The sequence below is a fragment of the Magallana gigas genome, chromosome 7 (assembly GCF_963853765.1).
Source record: "Magallana gigas chromosome 7, xbMagGiga1.1, whole genome shotgun sequence".
Taxonomy (NCBI): Eukaryota; Metazoa; Mollusca; class Bivalvia; order Ostreida; family Ostreidae; genus Magallana; species Magallana gigas.
This window is the reverse complement of record NC_088859.1, coordinates 15,155,818-15,175,201: the sequence shown is the minus strand read 5'-3', so window position 1 is coordinate 15,175,201 and position 19,384 is coordinate 15,155,818. Positions and strand designations below refer to the sequence as shown.

Here is a 19,384-nt window from a genome sequence, read left to right as displayed (position 1 = left end):
GAGAGTCAATCATTTAATGTAATAGCACCTATTCCGTGATCTAAAACTTACATCCATAGAATAAAATCAATATTCATATCTATAGACCATTTTGACATATCAGTTTCAAATTCACGAACTGAACCAATCTATAAATTTAATAATCCTGCAATTCACAGATTCCAGCCAAGTTTTAGATCCAAATTAGCGATGTTAATATGAGCTGTAGATCCATCCATGGAGTAGAGTGAGGTTAACATCCATCCATAGATAAAATATGAGGTTTAATGTCCATCCGTTAACTAAAATCGAGGTTTTGATCTGTCATTGGTCACCGTTCTCCTCAAACTGACGTGGGCAAAATTAGGATTTCTTCTGAAACTGTCAATAGAAAATAATACAAATCTGTCATAAATATGTACACCATTTGTCATTTTCATCACAAAAGCAAATGCAAATTTTCTAAATCTTAATAATTACAGAGTATTTACTCAAAATCTATACAAAGATCATTGTCTTAAAATAATTTTTTTAGTTTTTTTAAAGTTCAATATTAATATCATTATCCTATTTTAATATCATTAGCATTGTTCTTATTGTTAAAACATGTTAGAAAATTTTGGCTCCAGCATTGCAGAAATAATTACGGTAAGCCTCTTCCCTGGGGAATCAAGATTTTGAAAATCCTAAGGAAAATTGGTTTCTCTACTTGAAATAAAAATCGGGTACAAATCATAACTAAACACTATAACTTTATACCACATGTTTGATACTGTGTCATTTTTATTGACATGTATTTTCTATTTTTTTTTTCCGATTCATGTTTTACATGCACTTTTGGTTTTCCTTCTTGCCTGTGAATGCATTCAATTCCAATACATAAATTAAATTAAAACTGAAGATTGATTTAAACAACCCCATGCAAAAATATGAGATAATTTAACCAAAACTAAACACAGAAATTAGTACTGCACTTTTTATTCAATAGCATTATATAGACCTGATGGTTAGTAACATGCAGCCCAGGAGAACAAAACAGTTGCATTGCTTGAATATTTTTGGATTTATGTAAATATATATCATGCGGTGGAAATATGGTTTTAATAAATCTACTCAAGTACATCAGATTTAGCAGCACTCTTACTAGAGGGTTCTATTGCTAAATGGAATACACATACAGAAAAATTAGCAACAGGTTCCAAAGGAGTTTAATTGATCATGTTTATCCTCAATCAATGTTGTCAGTTTTAATTGTGTCTAGAAATGCAGGTAATGTCATCTAGAATCGATGTTATCAAAGGTTTACCATACATATGTTAAATGATTTACAATAGTTCACTCATAAATATCTCTAGTGTATATTACTCTGAATCCTCTTCATCTGTCCCATAATTCATTGCCGGTCCTCGCTGTTGTCCACCGATGGGAGGGGGCCCGGGAGGGGCGGGAGGAAGGGGTGGGGGGATGCTGTGTTGTTGACGAGACAGGTGCCCATACCCCGGCATGCTTCCTTGGGTGCTCTGGTATAAATTGTGGTAAACTGAATTCTCAGACTGTGCAGTTGAAGCATGAGTGTTTGTGATTGGTGCAGAAGTAGGAGGAGCAAGAGGGGGTGCTGGTGGAATGGTGAAAGCTGATTGGTTGAATTTTTGACTTTGTTGTGCAGCGTTTCTTCTGATTGGAGATTCTGATCTGAAGGAGGAGCTTATGCTAGGAGAGGCAGAAGAATGGGAGGAGGAGGGAGTACCATTCCTCGGGGAGGATTGTTTGGAGGCGAGGGGGGAAGGGGGTGGGGGTAAAGGGGGAGAAGGGGGGTTAGTGCCCCTGGCCTCAGTAAAATGAGGGTCCTGATGATGATAAGCATTGGGTGCTCTGTCTCCAGTATGCTGTATACAAAGAGGTAAAATTCAGGAGAAAAATATTGCTGTTCCAAAATATCGCTATTATAACACAAATAAAAAAAAAAATTTAGTACATTTATTAAAACTCTGTTAAGAATTAATAGGATTTGCTGGTTATTTTCTTTTCATGTTCACCGTTGTGTTTTTAGTACTGGTACATAAAAGACGATAAAAAACGTGACATGATGAACATTAATATTAATTAACAAGTCTGTTGAACAACATTAATAGAGGAAGGAGTTAAAATTGTAATCCAGATAGGCCATCTATTTGAAAAGACAGAAAATATAAAAAATAAACATATTTTTTCTAATAATTATCTACAGGTATCTTGATTTTTCAGATATAAAATCTGCTTTTGTTTATCAATAAGCTATCCGTGAGCATAACCATATTCTTGCTTATTATTAAAAAAATGGCACATTCAGATCGGGATTATTTCCCTTTATATAAATGAATTTTCTATTCATAAAAAAAGATCATCTAGTTTTATCCACCACTCCAAAGATCCTTCCAAAATTCAATAATTAATAAACCCCATCCCATCTAGTTAGTATACACCTTTTCTTGTTATAAACATGCAAGGTATGGCGGTATCCATATATAATACAGGTCCATATGACAACATTCCAGCAGGCAATATACCTGTTGGTCTGAGGGCAGAAATTGGTAAAGGTGGTCCGTATCAGAGCTCATATATGGCCCTTGCCCTGTGAATTGCCGTGGTAAAGAATAAGACCCCATAACGTTAGGGTGTGGCCCATTCCACCCAGGGTGATGGTTTTGTGACTGAAAAGTTACGGATTGGTGAATACAATATGTAACAGTAAAACTAGTCTATTTGGTTAACAGACCAAGCAGCAAGCAGATGCTTGTTTGAGAATATATGAGCTAAAATCTACAGTTTCTACAACTAATGAAATGAGAGATTGACTAAGCACAGCAGCATAAAATGAGCACAAATTTTTAAAATCAATTTAATAAATCATGCATGCATAATATTATCATTTGCAATAGAGGACATATCAGTATCCATCAGTAACAAATTAAAAGTCATCAAGTTTATGGAATATTTTTCTTACAAATATCTAACAAAATTACCTTTAGATTTTAATTCTAAATTAACATTACTAAACCCTACTCCATAATCAAGGGTTCCTGCACCAGTTAAATTCCTTTACTCTCTTAATTACCCTCATAGCTGGTGGGCTACTGTTCATGGGTAATCTAGTTCCCGAGCCCTCGTACAGGGATTTCGGTCTTTGAGCACTTCCTGGCATACTGTGTTCCATGAAATAACTTCCATTTTCCGGCGAATCATCCAATAAATCACCCATACTCTTCACTCTACCGTTCATCCTGACAACGTAACCACTAATTAAAAATTGATCCATAATATGCTTTCCAAATACTGCTATTATTTACAATTTTACTAAACAAAGTTGCAATTATGCAGGGTTTAATAGGCAAGGTTTAAAGGAAAAGTTTTTAAAGTATTTTAGGTACCGGTACTATACATGTATTTAAAAATGAAAAGAGTTGTTTCCCTTTGTACAACGTAGTGTTTTACTTACATGGAATGCCCATCTCTCATAGGGGGCATATGGAATGGTTCTGTGAAAGACAGTGGAAACCAACCATATCTACAATAACACGCATAAACATGCAGTACTTTTATACAAGCTCAACTTAAATACTAATTAAATGCTACAGAAGTTAAGTATTTACTTTGAAAAAATTACAAGAAGAAGCAACAAAATTGAACCTCTAGCCAAAATTCATCATGCCAAAAATATAATAAGCTGATGGTTACAAATTCTGTATTTGATTTTTCAATTTTATGTTCAGCAAATTTCAAATAATAGGATAGAATTAAATACTTTACACTTTTTGTATCTTTAATTTAATTTTCAATTATGTACTTGCATTTCAAAAAATTTCTAAGAGAGTTCCATACTTTCCAGTTTTTGTGTTGAGACCATACTGCCAGCCATCTGAGGCTTTCTCCCCAATGATGTTGATCATGTCACCCTCCATAAATGACATCTTGGTTTCTCCCTCCCCGTCGTGTGAGTACACCGCCCTGACCTGTAGCCCCGACGTCGGTGGAGGTGGCGGCACTACCCGCCCATGAGGCAGAGTCTTTGCTGTAAATAAATGTCTTTTTTTAAATGCCATTTCATTCTTATTTTAAGAAGCATTGATGTTGTCTTCATATGATGAATTAGTGTTCCATTCAGGGGAAGTCAATGACTCACATTCTTTTAGCACCATGGAAACCATGGTAAAAAGTTCTGTCTCATGACTCAAAAAGGGATTTATGTAACTGAACTAATTGTTTTCATAAGCTTAAAACATTTAGCTGAAAAGTTCTGATAAATTGATTTCTGCAGCAGTTATGAACAAATATTAATAATGAAAAAAAATATATTGTGCAGGATCATAAAAATTTGCTAATAAATTTAATTAAAGTCTTGCTGTAATGCCAACATAACCTATCTTTAACTATGATAGATATGATTAAAAAAAAAAATAAGGAATTACATGTATTGCTAATTAATAACCGTTACATGATGAATAGCTATTCTGACAAATTAACTTGACAGATAACTTTATAAGAGGAGAAGATAAATCGTAGGCTTACTGTAAATGTCTGATCCGCCCTCGGAGTGTATAGGTATTGGGCGTCTGTGGACATCGTGAATACTCTGTGACCTCCGGTACGGACTTCCTAATGACCTCGTCTCAAGGTCATTTCTGTACAGTCCTCCATTTATTTCACTCATGTGATCCCGATCCTACATCAAAAGGTAAAAAACAATATGGCCAACATGTCTTTAATAACTTACAATCATATATTTCTTCAGGGAATATAGATCCTTGTTGCTTAACAAGTACTATTTAGTGATCTGAACTCACATCCATTAACTAAATTTGTTAGCATTGACTAGACAAAAAGATGAGGTCATTGACCTTGACATCATTAAAATACAAGGTTATTCTCAGACAGGTAGGTATAAAGTTGTGTCTTTCACCTGGTAATGTGAGATTGAGTGATCAATAATGACATTGATTTTTCTTGTTAATCTTGACAATATAATTCACAGGGATAAAGAAATTCTTTAGATATGTCTCCATAGAGAACTTATCTATTGTGAAGGACATTTACTACACCTAAACAAATTCTTTTTTTACCGAATTTTATGAAAAATGCATTAACGAATATCTACCATAAGCCAGATATGCACAGCAAAGTAAGAAGAATAACATTTTCAGCCTATACCAACAAGTTTCATTTTGATGATAGACAGACCTTGACGACATTGCCTAAACTGAAGTACGTACATGAACTAATATGTCAATGACATTCATGAAAGAGTCACAGATAGCTTGCCATCTTAATTTTCTATAGCCAAGTAGAGGGCACATAACTTACCTCTTTATGCTGATAAATCAAAGAGAATGGATCATTAATGTGAGGAAATCTACACAGAGAGTAATGTGCTGGTCAGTAACTCAATATTGTGTAGATAGGCATTTGCCAATTTTGATGTTGAATGTACCGGTAAATGTATATGTTTTAATTACTGTATCTTTCTCAATACCAATTGATCCTGCTTGTTTTTAAATGAAACCATTTTACCATCCACCTGCCTCATTGATTCAGACAGAGAAATACCATTAACTGTATGAAAGTATACTAATCCAATCATGAGTCTATCTGTGACACTTATATAGCTTCACAAAACTGTCAATAATTTGACAGGAATTTACTGACGAACTGATCGACATACTGTATTGAAAACGGGGAAATCTGATCAGCTACAGAAGTAAGCTGATCCAAAGACATAAAAACAGAAAATATCCACTCTTTTTGATGTAATATCTAGAAGGCTATCTCTGAATTATCATATGCAGCATATGGAATATAGCTTGAATATATCAGATTTTGTAGTTGTTACTGATGTGTGTACCTGAATCATTAAAAGTCGCTCCGCTTCTGGTGGCAAGATGTGAGGTTTGACAGAGAGCTGCTTCCATTTTGTGAGTCCGATCATCAAAGTTTCAGCAGACTATAATTGAACAAGGCACATAAAAATCATTTAAAGGGAGATTACTCTTCCTTTTACATTGTTTTAATACATAGGAAAAATGTCTCCTGTACAATAATCTATCAAAAGGGATTGCGTTTTGGGTCATCCATACCAACATCAGACATTCCTTTTTTTCATTCACCACAAATACAAAATATTCAGTATCTCACCTGTTTATGGTGATTAGCATAAAGTGTTGCCATGGCATTTAGTCTGTCCAATAGAAAACAGTGACATTTCCTCTCCTCAAGAAGAGCCTGAAGGTACAAAAAGTTTGAGCAGATCATATTATTTATGAGATTACAACAAGCAACTCATGCAGCCGCATAACATTCCTTCTCTTTTTCTGTCTTGCTGCACAATTTAAGTTTCCATTATTGCTTCAATTTGATTTACAACAGCCCCTTGCTGAGACTAAATGACTATGCATGAAGATAATAATTCAATCGCTTTCAAAAAATCAACAAATTCTGTTTTCTCTTTTTAATGTTTGTAACAGGTGGTGAAACGTCAAGTATCAACCGAGACTTGAACCCAGGGCCTCTGGCGTAATGTGCCAGCACTCTAACCACTGAGCTACATACTCCCCCTTTCATGGTAGAAATTCATCCTTGAATTTACGAGGAGAATTCTATGAGTGAAGGAAATGTTGTGAAACATGCTACAAAGGAGTGACCGTCAGATTTGTACGTTGGGCGCAAAATGTAACAGGTGGTGAAAAGTCAAGTCCCAACCGGAACTCAAACCCAGGGCCTCTGGCATACCGTGCCAGCACTCTAACCACTGAGATATTGAGACCCAAAATATTGACTAACAGTCACACACCTGTTAACTCGGTGAGATCCTGTTTCTCTCTTACCAGTTTAAGTCCATTCATTCTGAATTCATCCAACTTTTCTTGACATCTTTCAAGTGTTTTCATGTGCTGAAAAGATATTTAAGAATACTCTTGATATTTATCATAAGACTTGCAGGAAAGTCAATAAAAGTGTAAAATTTCAAACGCAATCTGTACCATTAAGAAATGAATTTAATGCATCTTTACTTTTTTCCTCCATGATTTTTTGAAAAAAAAGTATGAATATTTACCGGTTTATGATTCAAACAACAGGACATATGTACAATTGTCTGCATGACCATGCATGCATGCACTTAACCTGATATTTTGTCAATTTGAATTGCAATAATTATTTGCCAATCATTTCACATATAAAAAAATGTACCTGGGATTCCTTTTGCTCTTCAAACATGGGTTTGTTTCGACTTTTTTTGCGAAATTTCTTCAGCGATTCCACTGCTTTACTGTAGGGAGCCCAAACGACCTTGTGACCATTAGAATATTTTTTGTACTGGGACTGAAAATAATGACAGGATTCTTATTACCGTGAGATGACTTTTTATTCAAGTAGGAGTATATGTATAATCTATCCAGAACAGTCTGTGCATTGTCAAATGATTTTGACTAAATCTAACTTGGTGCAGAGTCAGTCTGATAGCACAAAATTCGTAAGTTTAACTAGTATTATTGTACAAAGGATTATTTTTGCCCAATGTTATATGTTCCCCAAAACAGTTGTAGAAGAATTTGGTTAAATCTAATTCATCCTAACACAGTTATACATTTAAAGAGAAGCAGCTTGCAGTATATTGAATTAGCCCGGCTAGCTGTTTTCCATTTCCTTCCGGGGCAAAAATAAATATGATCGGAGAAAATATATGGTATACTCATAAAACACAGCATTCACACACAACCTTTAATTTTATTATTGACATAAAATTCTTTTATAAGGTGACATGTAAGTAGCAATATATAATATCATGTTCATAAATATGTACTTTAAGAATCATTGACAGGAATGGATACTCAACAAGAAATATCCTTAACATATATTCATCACATTCAATATGCTCATTCACACAACTGATGAAAACCAGTTTCAACATTTCGTCTCTGCCATCAGACAGTGATATGTTGACACTTGTGCTCAATAGAGAAAGTCAAGAGGTGGGGGTATTGTTTGTCCTGAATAAACAAGGTTGTGAAGAGTTCCAAATTTGAGAGATGTGTATCTGTTAATGGCCCATATCCCTCCCACCCAACTCAACTATTCACAAAAGTTCACCTCCGCACCCTGTTAAGAAAGTATACGGAGTGAATCACAGTGCATATTGATAAGGTACGCTTAGGTCCTTTCTCGATCTGCAGTTTGTGTTTTGACTGTGTTTACTAACAACCAAGTATCGAGACAAGCCTGTTTGACGAACTTCGAATTTAGCATGTCAAGTTCTTATTCATCCACCCATTCATATATATACACATGAAAATATATTTTTTTATCAATATTACATAATCTATGTTTGAACAAGCATTCGATCAATGCTGAGAAAGTTTGCACTATAAAGAATAAGGATCTGCGATTCGTGAAAGATACCTACCGAGGATCTTTTAAATTCATTTTCTAGCTTCTGTTCCAATGGCAATATTAGCTCTGTAAATAGGGCTTTGGACTGTAAAAAAAAAAAGTAATACAATGTATTGCCAAAGTATATTTCCGTATTCAAACAAACATGTACATGGATCAAAATCTACATCATTTTCTCAGCAAAGTTAATTAGGGTTAAGAAATACATCTGACAGCTCAGAAACTTCTGGTATGTATTAAATTTAAAACTTTCACATATTTTTTTAGAACAATGATAATTTGTTCCCACTGAAAAGGCTACAATCATGACAAATTATCTAAAATTATATTGGTTTTGACATTTCCCACAAAACAGGCAACATAATTAAGGAATTTGAAACTGAGACCACGCAATTATCACAAACTTTGTCACGAACGCAGACACATCCTTGTATCACCTTTCATCCTTGCTGTAGTGCAACACCTCGGCAAGGAGCGCACGTTATCGAAAACAGTAACCTCACTTTACTTCTGCTTCCCCCTTCCTTTTAATGTAGCATAGTTGTACGTGTTTAAGGAGGCTCAGTGGTCAACAATTTACTCATTTATAAGATATACCTTAAAATCTTAAATATGTTAATTTTTGCCCTTAACTGAAAACAGTTCTTTAGTAAAGATAAAATCCAATTTTTTAAAATTCAAAGTTGTAATAGTTTTATTCTTATATTCATATATGTAGAGCTCTTTGTCAAAAGAAGATTAATATGGTCTAGAAATGACCACAACCATTCAGCCCTCTTAAGTATCATTCAGACTCAATTACTCTAACAGTGGTAATTGAAAACCACAATGTTGTTCTACATTGGACAGCAATGTATAAAAGAACCTACATTGTCTTCAACTCGGGCCTGTATTTCTTTTTGAGCTTCTGCTATTTCATATATTGCTTCACCTGAAATCAAAGAAGAGGAAGCATTTCAAAATATAATTGAAACTTATAATCTTAAAAAAGATAAACCTTTATTTGTTAGCAAAATTATTGCAATCCTGTATTACGTTCATTAAAAAAAAACCTAGATGTAACCCCACCATTTATTGATTAAATTAATGCACACTTGTGATCAAAGTCTACCATTTGTAATGTAAAATATATATTCATCTTGAATAGCTTGCATTGCTTACATATGGTTTGGTATTTGTTATTGAGACATAGAAACACCCTATAAGAAGATTTCCATCTACCTGACATTGTATGTAACTCATTCATTACGAGATAAACCTATCAAGGTACATACTCTGTGTAGCCTTATATAAAGTAACAACAGCAAAAAACCCCTGGAATTAAGATGCTCTTGAAAGAAGTTCTGATCAATAAATGATGAATATTTATACACAGGCTTGAAATTACAGAGATGTGTTTTTATTGGGAATGTCCCTTTTCGATTGATTACAATAACGGTACATATACATAAGGTATGAAGCTAGATCAAGGCTGGGTTACCAGGTAATAACCGTCAAAGGATATTTGGGTTGCGAGATGAGTTGTCAGCCACAGTGTGAAAAAATGTGATAATCTCACCCCTACAAGCCATAATAGATTATTATGAACTGTCATTATTCCAGCAAACTAAAAGTACTTGTAAAGGTACATATGCACTGTTATTTCACCTTGCATAATGAAAATTAAGTTTGATAATGCACGTGTTGCTGATTTTTCAGAATTTGAAAATAAATCGAATGGAATTCTTCAAATGCATGTACTATAAGTCATATATGGGCTGGTTTCAATTCTTATATTTTTACCTGCATCTGCATATACTCTATTATTCCACTTATAGATAGTACCACAATCATTTGTTATAAAAGTAAAGGTATGACCCAATAGATAAATGATAACAAGTTGTGTTATCTGTGGTAAAGTTACCCGATGTGACCCTCCTCATGCAATTATCATTTAATATCTAATATTTATCATTTTCAATCTGTCATATTTACACAGTGTTCACAACAATGATTGAAGCACAAAAGCTTATTATCAAATACCAAACTTTCACAATGTTTATCAGTTTTGTTGCCAAGTCGACTGCGTAATTTATTATTTTTCTATCTCTTTGATTTGTGGATTAAAATTCTGCGTAGCTAGGGGCTGAAAGAGAAAGAGTTACTTCCCTTTTACAGTTTGATACACAAGTAATTTATGCAATATTATACAACGGAAAGTTGGTTGCAGGCAAAAACATACATTAACATTTACCTTCCCCTTATGTCACTCTTATTTACATGGTTAATAATTCATGTACACAAGCTATTCTATACAGGAATACAATCACATGCCATCCTGAATTGCTCCATTAATTAATTAAATTATATTTCTAAACCAAAATGCAATGTACATGCATACTTTGCATGTATAATATGTTTAGTTTGGAGTTTCAACAAGCTGTCATTATTAAACAAAGTAAAAGAAAGTCTTTCAGCTATGATTCAAAAAAAGACTATTTCATCTATACCTATACTTCTTACTGTAAATTCCTTATTTTACGTGATATTAATTTATTTCATGATTCCGCTGTAATTGCATCAAATTGTGAGAATATGAAATCACAAACATAATTTTTTTGGTTATGATTTCATAAAGTTATCTCAAAAATGTCTGAAAAATAAGAGATTTAAAAAATCCTCAAGGACTGCTCCTCACGATATTTCGCAGATATAAAATTCCTTACGTTTTATAAGGAATATACAGTACAGCAATTCAGTTAGAAAATGTTTGTTAAATTTCACTTTGATACAATCTCAAAATTTCATCAGCAACAAATTTACTGGTCACAATTGACAATCAAATTATTTCCTTAATTTAGTACATATGTACAAGTAGATAAAAGTACATTTTAATATCTGTTTATCAGTAAATATGCAGTACATGTAATTGTTTACCTTATAAAAAGCAAGCTTAATTCAATGCATGATGAAATTTATATAAAAATTAATATTAAAATTTTTGCTAATGTAACTTTCATGTACCGGTATATATGTATAATTATCTTTGATCAGCTATAGTAAGCTAAGCCCTGCCCTATCAGCCAACTATAGGAATAAAAATGTCACGCCAAGCTATAGGGTGTGTGATATAAACATGTTATATGATCACAGCCTATAATAAAACTGATTGGTCAATGTCAATAAAGCCTGTCGTATGACATCAGCCCCACAATAACACACATACGAGAATGGAATGTCTAAATCTGTATTGAAAAATATATTACATGCCACACTGGCTTAATCTGTGTATTGATCACCAGTACAAATATGGAAAGTATAATGAATCAATTTTGGGGGATGTATTGTAATATTGCATTTCATAAAGCTTTGCTAGAGCAAGAGCTATTTATTAACAATCTGTACAGCTTTAATAAGAGGTGGGTGTGTGGTAAGGAGAAGGGGGGGGGGGGGGGGGTCACAACATTCCCAACCGTGAGTACTCCCTATAAAGGTTGCTCTGTGGCAGTTTTGTTTCTGAGTCTATGACCAATGTGTTGATGGCGATGAGCTTGGTAACAAATACATGTACATTTGGTAAAGACTTTGCCTGAAATTGGGACAGATTGAGACATTAAAGAGGTTAAGAAGTAAAACATATTGTCTTCTTTAAATAAAAAACACATCAGTCTTCATTATATGACCATGCACTAAGAAACCCAAATGGAGCTACCAACAAGTTTCAGTAGATATCAGACTCCCCTAGAAATTAATTTCATTGTTTAACTCTTAATTTTGCGACTTACTAATAGTTAATGGCAAATTTTTTCTAAGGCGTAAATGCATGATGTCTTAGTGTCTCCGTTTTAAATCACATAACTTCACCAGCCTTTCTTGTTTGTTTGCGGAGATCTACAGCAACCGATCTATGTAACATCAACGTTGTTAAGTCACCTTCTAGGCATTGTGCAGTTTCTTAGTTCATAAATTATTTCTGCATTGATATTTATTCAATACTGTACTTTTACCGCTTCATTCCAATTTCAAAACTCTAAAAAGATTTCTCGTTAATTTACGAGGCTTAATCCGGTAGAGGTAGGGCCTAATTCAGATAGTGTACTATTAACGTAAATTGACATTTGAGTTAAACATAGATAGCGCTGTGTATGACAACAAATAAAGGAATCTTTTTAAATACACCCATAACAAAGAAAGGTATACCTTGCTTTTACACCTCCACTAAGTTGGGTGGTTCATTATTAAGAGGAAGTCTGATGCAACTGATAGAAAGTTGACTCATAAGCACAGCATTTTTACTTATAGTTCTCATGTTTTGCTATCCACAAGTTTCTGGAGTACATTTTACTCCCACTACCACTGATACAGATGAGACAATGGGTTCATGACTCCTCAATTTTGCTATATGCAGTTCTAGACTCCCATTAGGTATGCTGAAAATGGGCTGGACTTATCTCCCCCTTTGATCTGCCCCTCTCTCCCCTCCCCTTTATAGCAGGGTAGACCATGACATTGGGGAGCAAGTGATTGCTCCAAGGAATGAAAGCAGAATACTAAAGGATTCAAACCAGTAACATGTGACTATAGTGGTTGCTAACCACAAGAACATTGACCATGCACTTAAAAACACAGATACTGAAATGTAATAATGTGTACAGTATTAATAATTGTACAGTGAAGTCTTTCAGGATCAACTATAACTATTTTAGTTAATGAAATGCAGTTTGTGAAATTTCCTGCTTTAAAAGAGAAGAATTGAATGAGGAACAAAGTTTCTCAATAACATTTAAATTTTGCTGTTTGTGTTTGTGTTTTTCATTTTTTTAAACAGGAAATCATCAGTCCATAGCTGCTTAAGGCAATACATGGTCAAAAACACAAGAATTTGAAATTCAAGAGGCCAGATTATCCACTGAGTATAAATAGTTGTCAATATGAATCAGTCTGTCCATGCATGCATAATGTCACCTAACTTCACCCCTGGTAGTACATGTGGCAAAGGTGAGTTAATTACCTGGCCTTTTTGCTGATATGACACGGGCCATAACATCTTACATAGCAAAACGGACTACAGGTCTGACAAGTGACAACTGTATTAGCATACAGACCATCACCTATGTGACAAAAGGTCTAGACCTCAGTAATGTAATTTTCTGTGGTTCATCACTATTTCGCTAATACAATTTAGTGCCCCTTTCTCTCCATTTCCATCTCTAAGTAAAGTTATCTCCCTGTAAAACCCATTTGCTATACTGTAATCTGTCTGTCCCTCTTTCTTAACACTTATTTCCCTTTAAAATCCCTTTGAAAACCCCTTTATAACATTATACTAGCTATACTATATACTATAATCTCTCTCTCTCTCTCTCTCTCTCTCTCTCTCTCTCTCACACACACACACACACACACAAGCACACACATAGAGGTTAGTGTCCCTAGCTCTCTTTCTCTCTTGGGTTCCCTCTCATCGTCGGATACCCACGGGTGATAAGTAAAAGACGCGATCACCTGTGGGTATCCGACAATGGTTCCCTCTAAGCAAATATCTTTTTGAAAAAAATGCATGATGTACCATAAGATTTCTTTTCTTCTCCCGACTCTGAAGAAATATTGCATGGTTATTTCATAGGTAATTTCCTAGTGTTCTTCCTATAATGTTTCCCTGTTTATTATCTACTCAACTGTCAACTGGTGTGTGACTTTGAGTCAAACACAAAGCAAATTGAACAATCTAGGGATCTTGTGATCTTTCTTTCCTATTTTAGATCTGATCAAAATGTTGGCAATATGGTTCAGAAAAAAATGTCAATACAACTGATAAAATGCTTCAAACGAACTGATCTGTATATAAATTTAATCAATATTTGTACTCGTTTTTGGATATTTTTTTTATAAATCTGAATAACATATATCTTCAATCTGTTGAATAACAACAATACATGCGTACACAGAAAAAACATTGGAATCAATCATCATTTCTTTCATTAAGCATAAATTAAAGATAAAATTAAGATTATAATACTGAGAGAAATTGACTGAGATTCCAAACATATCCAGGTCAATTGCTTTGCTCCTGTCTTACTACCAAAACCTCCCCCCCCCCCTTCCAAATATCCCCACAATTTACAATTGTACCAGTTTGCCAGTGCTATTGATGTGGAATATTCATGCTCTACTGTATCATTCTGTATTTGCCCTGTATTTATACCATGAAGTTGTGTGTATTTACCCATAGGCTAAATCTGTCCAATTTCCTTTGTGTAGCATATTAAACTCAATATACGAATGTATACATATATATTGTTTATCTGTGTAGTTGATAATATGCATCCTTGTGTATTTCATATAAGTACAGTGAAAGATCGACAATTAATTCGCTCATATTTGAAAACTTTGACCAGTAAAATCAAACTGTGTTCAGATTGGAAGAGAAAAAATACACACACAAATAAACAAACCAAATAGAAACCTATAAAACTATTCATGTATCAATCTGTTGCCTCTAAGGCCCGGCACATCCGATTACTCCACCATGCAGCTCATCAATTACCAAGATCAATGTAAAAGCTTACACTGTGGACAAAGGAGAAATTAAATGCTGTCTGTCTGACTAACAAAGGAGTGGACATCCCCAATCCATCAAGTCGGGGACACCACGTAGGTATACACCTACCATTACTTATAATCCCAGCTTTATACTTTATTTTTTTTTTCTTTACATTTTTCTTTTTGTGTTTATCAGTGAAAGCATATATATATTAAGCCTCATCGTTTTATTACTGTGCATGGGAAACTCTGTCCTCTAGTTGACATTTGATCATGGCCTGAAACTTCCAATCAAGGATATACAAGTATTTTATGTATGAATTATCTGTACTATTGTGGCCAGAAAAACAGAGTGAAATAAGGAAAATTTCACAAAATATTAGTCATATACATTAATATTAAACTGCACTCTTCCTATATACCTGAATTTAAAATCTACCAGAGTAATATGACCGAAAAAAAAAAGTTAATAAGGAAATGTTTACAAGATTTCCATCAAAACACAAGGCACGGCTAGAACACATACCCCTGATTTTAAAATGAAAATTTCCTTATGGCCAAAAATCTAAAATTCAGTAGGTACTTGAGGAAATTAAAATACACCTACAGCAATCAGAAATTATATTCAGCTAAAATTACAACTGCTGCGTATTCTGAAGATCCGCATTACAATTAAGAGCCAGAAAGAGGTTCCCAATGCTATAATAATGGTAACTGAAGAGGTGGTACAAATATGAAAGAGACTGGTGATTTTAATGAAAAATCTTCGTTAAAGTTTTTATTGATCTAAATAAATGAAAGATTAATGACATTCCTTGACACTAAGCTTCAGGGTTTGGAATGCAATAGTTTTAAAAGAAAGTTTTCCATATGACCTAATTACATACTTTGCTTGTATCAAAAAGGCCAGCTTGACAAAACATTTTTTGCATAGAATTAAAGTTTTGATGAACACAACAAATAAATAATGCATGAGTCTACAATGTCCCCAGGCCTCCAACTTAATTGCACTGGTTTCTTTTCTCTAAATATGATTTAAATTTAAATAACCTGAATGACAAGGACACTTTTTGGATTTTTTAAAAGAAGGGGATGTACAATTATTATCTCAAAAAGCTACATATTGTAAAAGTTTGCATATAAAATTTCTCTTTTAAAAAAGTGAATAAATCATAGTCTCTATATACTCTTAATTTATCTTTTTAATTACTCTTTTTATCTATATACTGTTAATCCAAAATAGCAACTCTCAAATTTTTACCTTCCCTATCTATCTTTTTACCTACATTCTTTTCCCCTAGACAGACAGGAAAGTTGTTCATCTTTGTAAACATTGGTTGCAAACCAAATATTTTTATGGCCATCTTTTTTCCGTCTGTTTGAAAAAACAAAGATTTCACGTATAGCTCAAGCTAGTGTTCCCCGACTGTTGTTTCCCCATTGATCTTATTTTAATTTGTCAGTCAATCCGGAAGCCTGGCCATTTTCAAGTCTCTTAAAACTACAGGTGGACACAATCACATGATTAAGCCATTTACCACTGATTTTAAAGTTTGTTTGATGTATCACTAGACATTTAGTATCCTGGATTGTTGTAGACATCTTGTTACAGCAAAGATCTAATCACGAGTCACAAGGCATGCAACAGGGGGACTCCCTTTGCCCAGTCTGATTCATTGAAATGTGTCATGCATTAATTGACAGGTCTCTAAAGAACCATCCCAATTTTTTATCTTAAATAATGTTCCTTTTTGTAAAAAAATAAAAAAAAAATAACATGCACCTAAAAACAGTTTATACACAATTAATATTTACTACAGGAAATCTAATTCATGTTCCTTGTTCAGTATTCACAACTGAAAAAAAAATCCTGTACAACCTAGCTCTTGTTTCCACTTTTATCATTAAGGAAAAGAAGAATTAAACTTATGAAATCAAAAATAACATTTTGCTGGCCAGGATTGGCAGTAATCAAACTTGTGACACCTGTATACATAATAGTCAGGTGCTTTACCACAAACCATCCAAGACCATTAAGACCGATTCCATAAAAAGTCACTATACTGAGCTTCAACACTTTTTCTAGCCCCCAAAAATGCATGTGGTCATTGTTGGACAATCTTTCCATTATTTCTAGTGGTGTGTTAAAGCAAATGTATACAGTCAAAGCTCTTTATCTTGAAATCAAGAGGACCAAGAAAAAAACTGTCGAAATATCCAAGGATTTGAGATATCATGGTTAGAATACAGAGAGAGGAGAATTCACACTCACTTCATCATCTTAATTATACCTTGCATTATAGATACTGATATTTGTAATACTGAATATTGACATAATTCCCCATATGCTGGTTGTGAATGTACAATGACTGGTATATGAGTGATATTACTCGGGATACTTGCCCATTTCCTCAGTGCCCCCTGAGCACGTGGTTCTTGCTGACTGCCCCACCCTCATCAGGGCTTCTGTGTAGGCCCTTGCAGCAACAGTCAGGCCTAGGGAAAAAGTTAAGCCAAATCAGCCACTAATGTTTGGTAAGAATGATTTTTAAAATCAGTTTAATTAGAGACTAGATATACATGTATTATCTACTGGTATACTGACAACTTTTAATCTGACTTAATTTCTACAGTAAAGTCTTCCCATGAACACCCATAAAATTTCATGTGTTATGGTTATGGCCTTAATTTTATGAGGCCATACAAATCACATATATAATTTGGTAAATAGCTTTAATTAACCTGGCCATCAAAGTTAATGCTACCCCACCTTGTACCACTTGGTACGAACCATGACCCCAATACATCACACTGGTCATTTATAAATAGATGACCACACCCAAATTGATTGTACACAATGTAAATGGTGTCTAAATCTTGGCCCCAAGGTGACTAAATCTGGTATGTGCAGTCATTTCTCTGACACAGTTTGACATTTTAGCTTCCTTCAAGGAATGTGGAAAAGATTTATCTTGTACCCCCCTTGGAGGGATAAAGACAAAAAAGTGTCCCAGCCGATGCAATCTGAATATGAATATGTGTACCCTGATTACTGTCCAAGCAAAAGGATTTACTTGATGATAAACATTTTCTTTCCTTCCACACACCTTTATCTCAAGTCTTAGTTGTAGGGACATGGTGAAATTGACTGTGTCAACAGGTTATAGATGACCCCCATTACCTTGCAAGGCCTTGTGGTACAGTTTTCCGCATGCTATGATTTGCCGTACTCCAGGGTTGAAATTCTCCGCAAGATTCTGATGACAATTTTTTTTAAAAGAAAAGAAAAAAGAGATTTACATCGATTTCAACATAGATATATATGTGTATAAAGGGCGCTATAGATGCATTGGCATGCTCTTGTCTGTCACGAACATTTCAGGTATTTTTTTCTTCTTCGGATATATAGAAAAAGATCGTGCATCACGCATGATCTACTATAACTGACCGGAAATCTTGCTCTTCTTTCTACTATATTAGCAAGGAACAACAATTATATTGATTTTTTTAACGTACAGGTGTGGTGAACGTATAATACACGGCATAAGATAAAATTTACCTTGTACACAGTTTCCGTTATTTTATGGCTTTCGTCGCTATTCTTCATGTTTATTTTTCACTAATAATCCAAATCTACTGTTAAATTCTATCTAGTGGTAGAAAAATAATTAAAATCCCCCGAGTATATTCCGTGCACCATTCGCTCCCGCTAGAACATCACTACGGTAAGTTCTGCAGCACTACAAACATTTGACAGCTGAAACCCCAGGTGCGTGCTTGTACAGTTATACGTCAAAGGTAAAAGGTCACGCGCGGCGCGATGACAGGTGTAACAACGTGCCTTTCCCGTCAGAAACCGCCCAGTTTGTACGATGGCAACAATAATACATGTAGATATAGAAGAACGGCAATAAAAGATGTGATCGATATCGTTTTTTGTAACAGAGAGAGAGAGAGAGACACAGAGAGAGAGAGAGAGAGAGAGACCAGCATCCCTTGGAGTTCGTTTCTCTCTCTGCCTCTCTCTGCCCCCTTTTCTTTCTCTCTGCCTCTCTCTGCCCCTTCTCTCTCTCTCTCTCTCTCTCTCTCTCTCTCTCTCTCTCTCTCTCTCTCTCTCTCACACACATTGACCCCTTGAAATTTTTACTCTATTTTGGTTGGTATTTCTCTAAAATGAGATATCATATCAAAATATCATATACATATAATATGTATTAGCAAGGTAGTATAAAATGCTTTGATATTATGCATGAAAGAGGGATCATGTTATCTTAGTTTTTTCTCACTTTTCGAAATTAGCATTATACCTTAAACATACATTATACCTTATACTTATACATTAAAAAAATATCTATAATATGTATTGTAAAGTAATTTTTGCACATACTATAAACCATAAATATTATTATGTGAAAAGATAAACCAGGTCCATCTTCGCGAGCCAAGGGTGACGATCCACTCTAAT

The 19,384-nt window shown here is 34.4% G+C and overlaps 1 protein-coding gene across 5 annotated transcripts; it reads right to left on the bottom strand.

Moving 5' to 3' along the window:
• Window positions 1-18,778, bottom strand: LOC105334028 (BAR/IMD domain-containing adapter protein 2). Of its 5 annotated transcripts, XM_034457571.2 has the most exons (16): window positions 18,479-18,778; window positions 18,101-18,176; window positions 17,323-17,415; window positions 9,267-9,328; window positions 8,411-8,482; window positions 7,198-7,329; window positions 6,834-6,899; window positions 6,145-6,231; window positions 5,855-5,953; window positions 4,525-4,678; window positions 3,838-4,027; window positions 3,455-3,523; window positions 3,074-3,239; window positions 2,526-2,669; window positions 1,345-1,865; window positions 1-360 (listed from the first exon to the last, which is right to left on the bottom strand). In XM_034457571.2, the coding sequence occupies exons 1-16, from the start codon at window positions 18,524-18,526 to the stop codon at window positions 282-284; spliced, it is 2,058 nt and encodes a 685-aa protein (XP_034313462.2). In that variant the 5' UTR covers window positions 18,527-18,778; the 3' UTR covers window positions 1-281. The 5 variants fall into 5 exon arrangements, with proteins under 5 accessions (XP_034313462.2, XP_034313463.2, XP_034313464.2 ...); XM_034457572.2 differs by lacking the exon at window positions 2,526-2,669; XM_034457573.2 differs by lacking the exon at window positions 2,526-2,669 and having other exon boundaries at window positions 1,345-1,499; window positions 18,479-18,773.
• Window positions 18,779-19,384: the final 606 nt, after the last annotated feature.

Coding starts and splice junctions, on each gene's coding strand:
- LOC105334028 (XM_034457571.2), bottom strand. CDS start 18,526: ATGAAGAATAGCGACGAAAGCCATAAAATAACGGAAACTGTGTACAAG. Junction 6,900..7,197: donor AAGAGCAAAAGGAATCCCAG/GTACATTTTTTT, acceptor ATATCTTTTCAG/CACATGAAAACACTTGAAAG. Junction 3,524..3,837: donor CTCAACACAAAAACTGGAAA/GTATGGAACTCT, acceptor GTGTTATTGTAG/ATATGGTTGGTTTCCACTGT.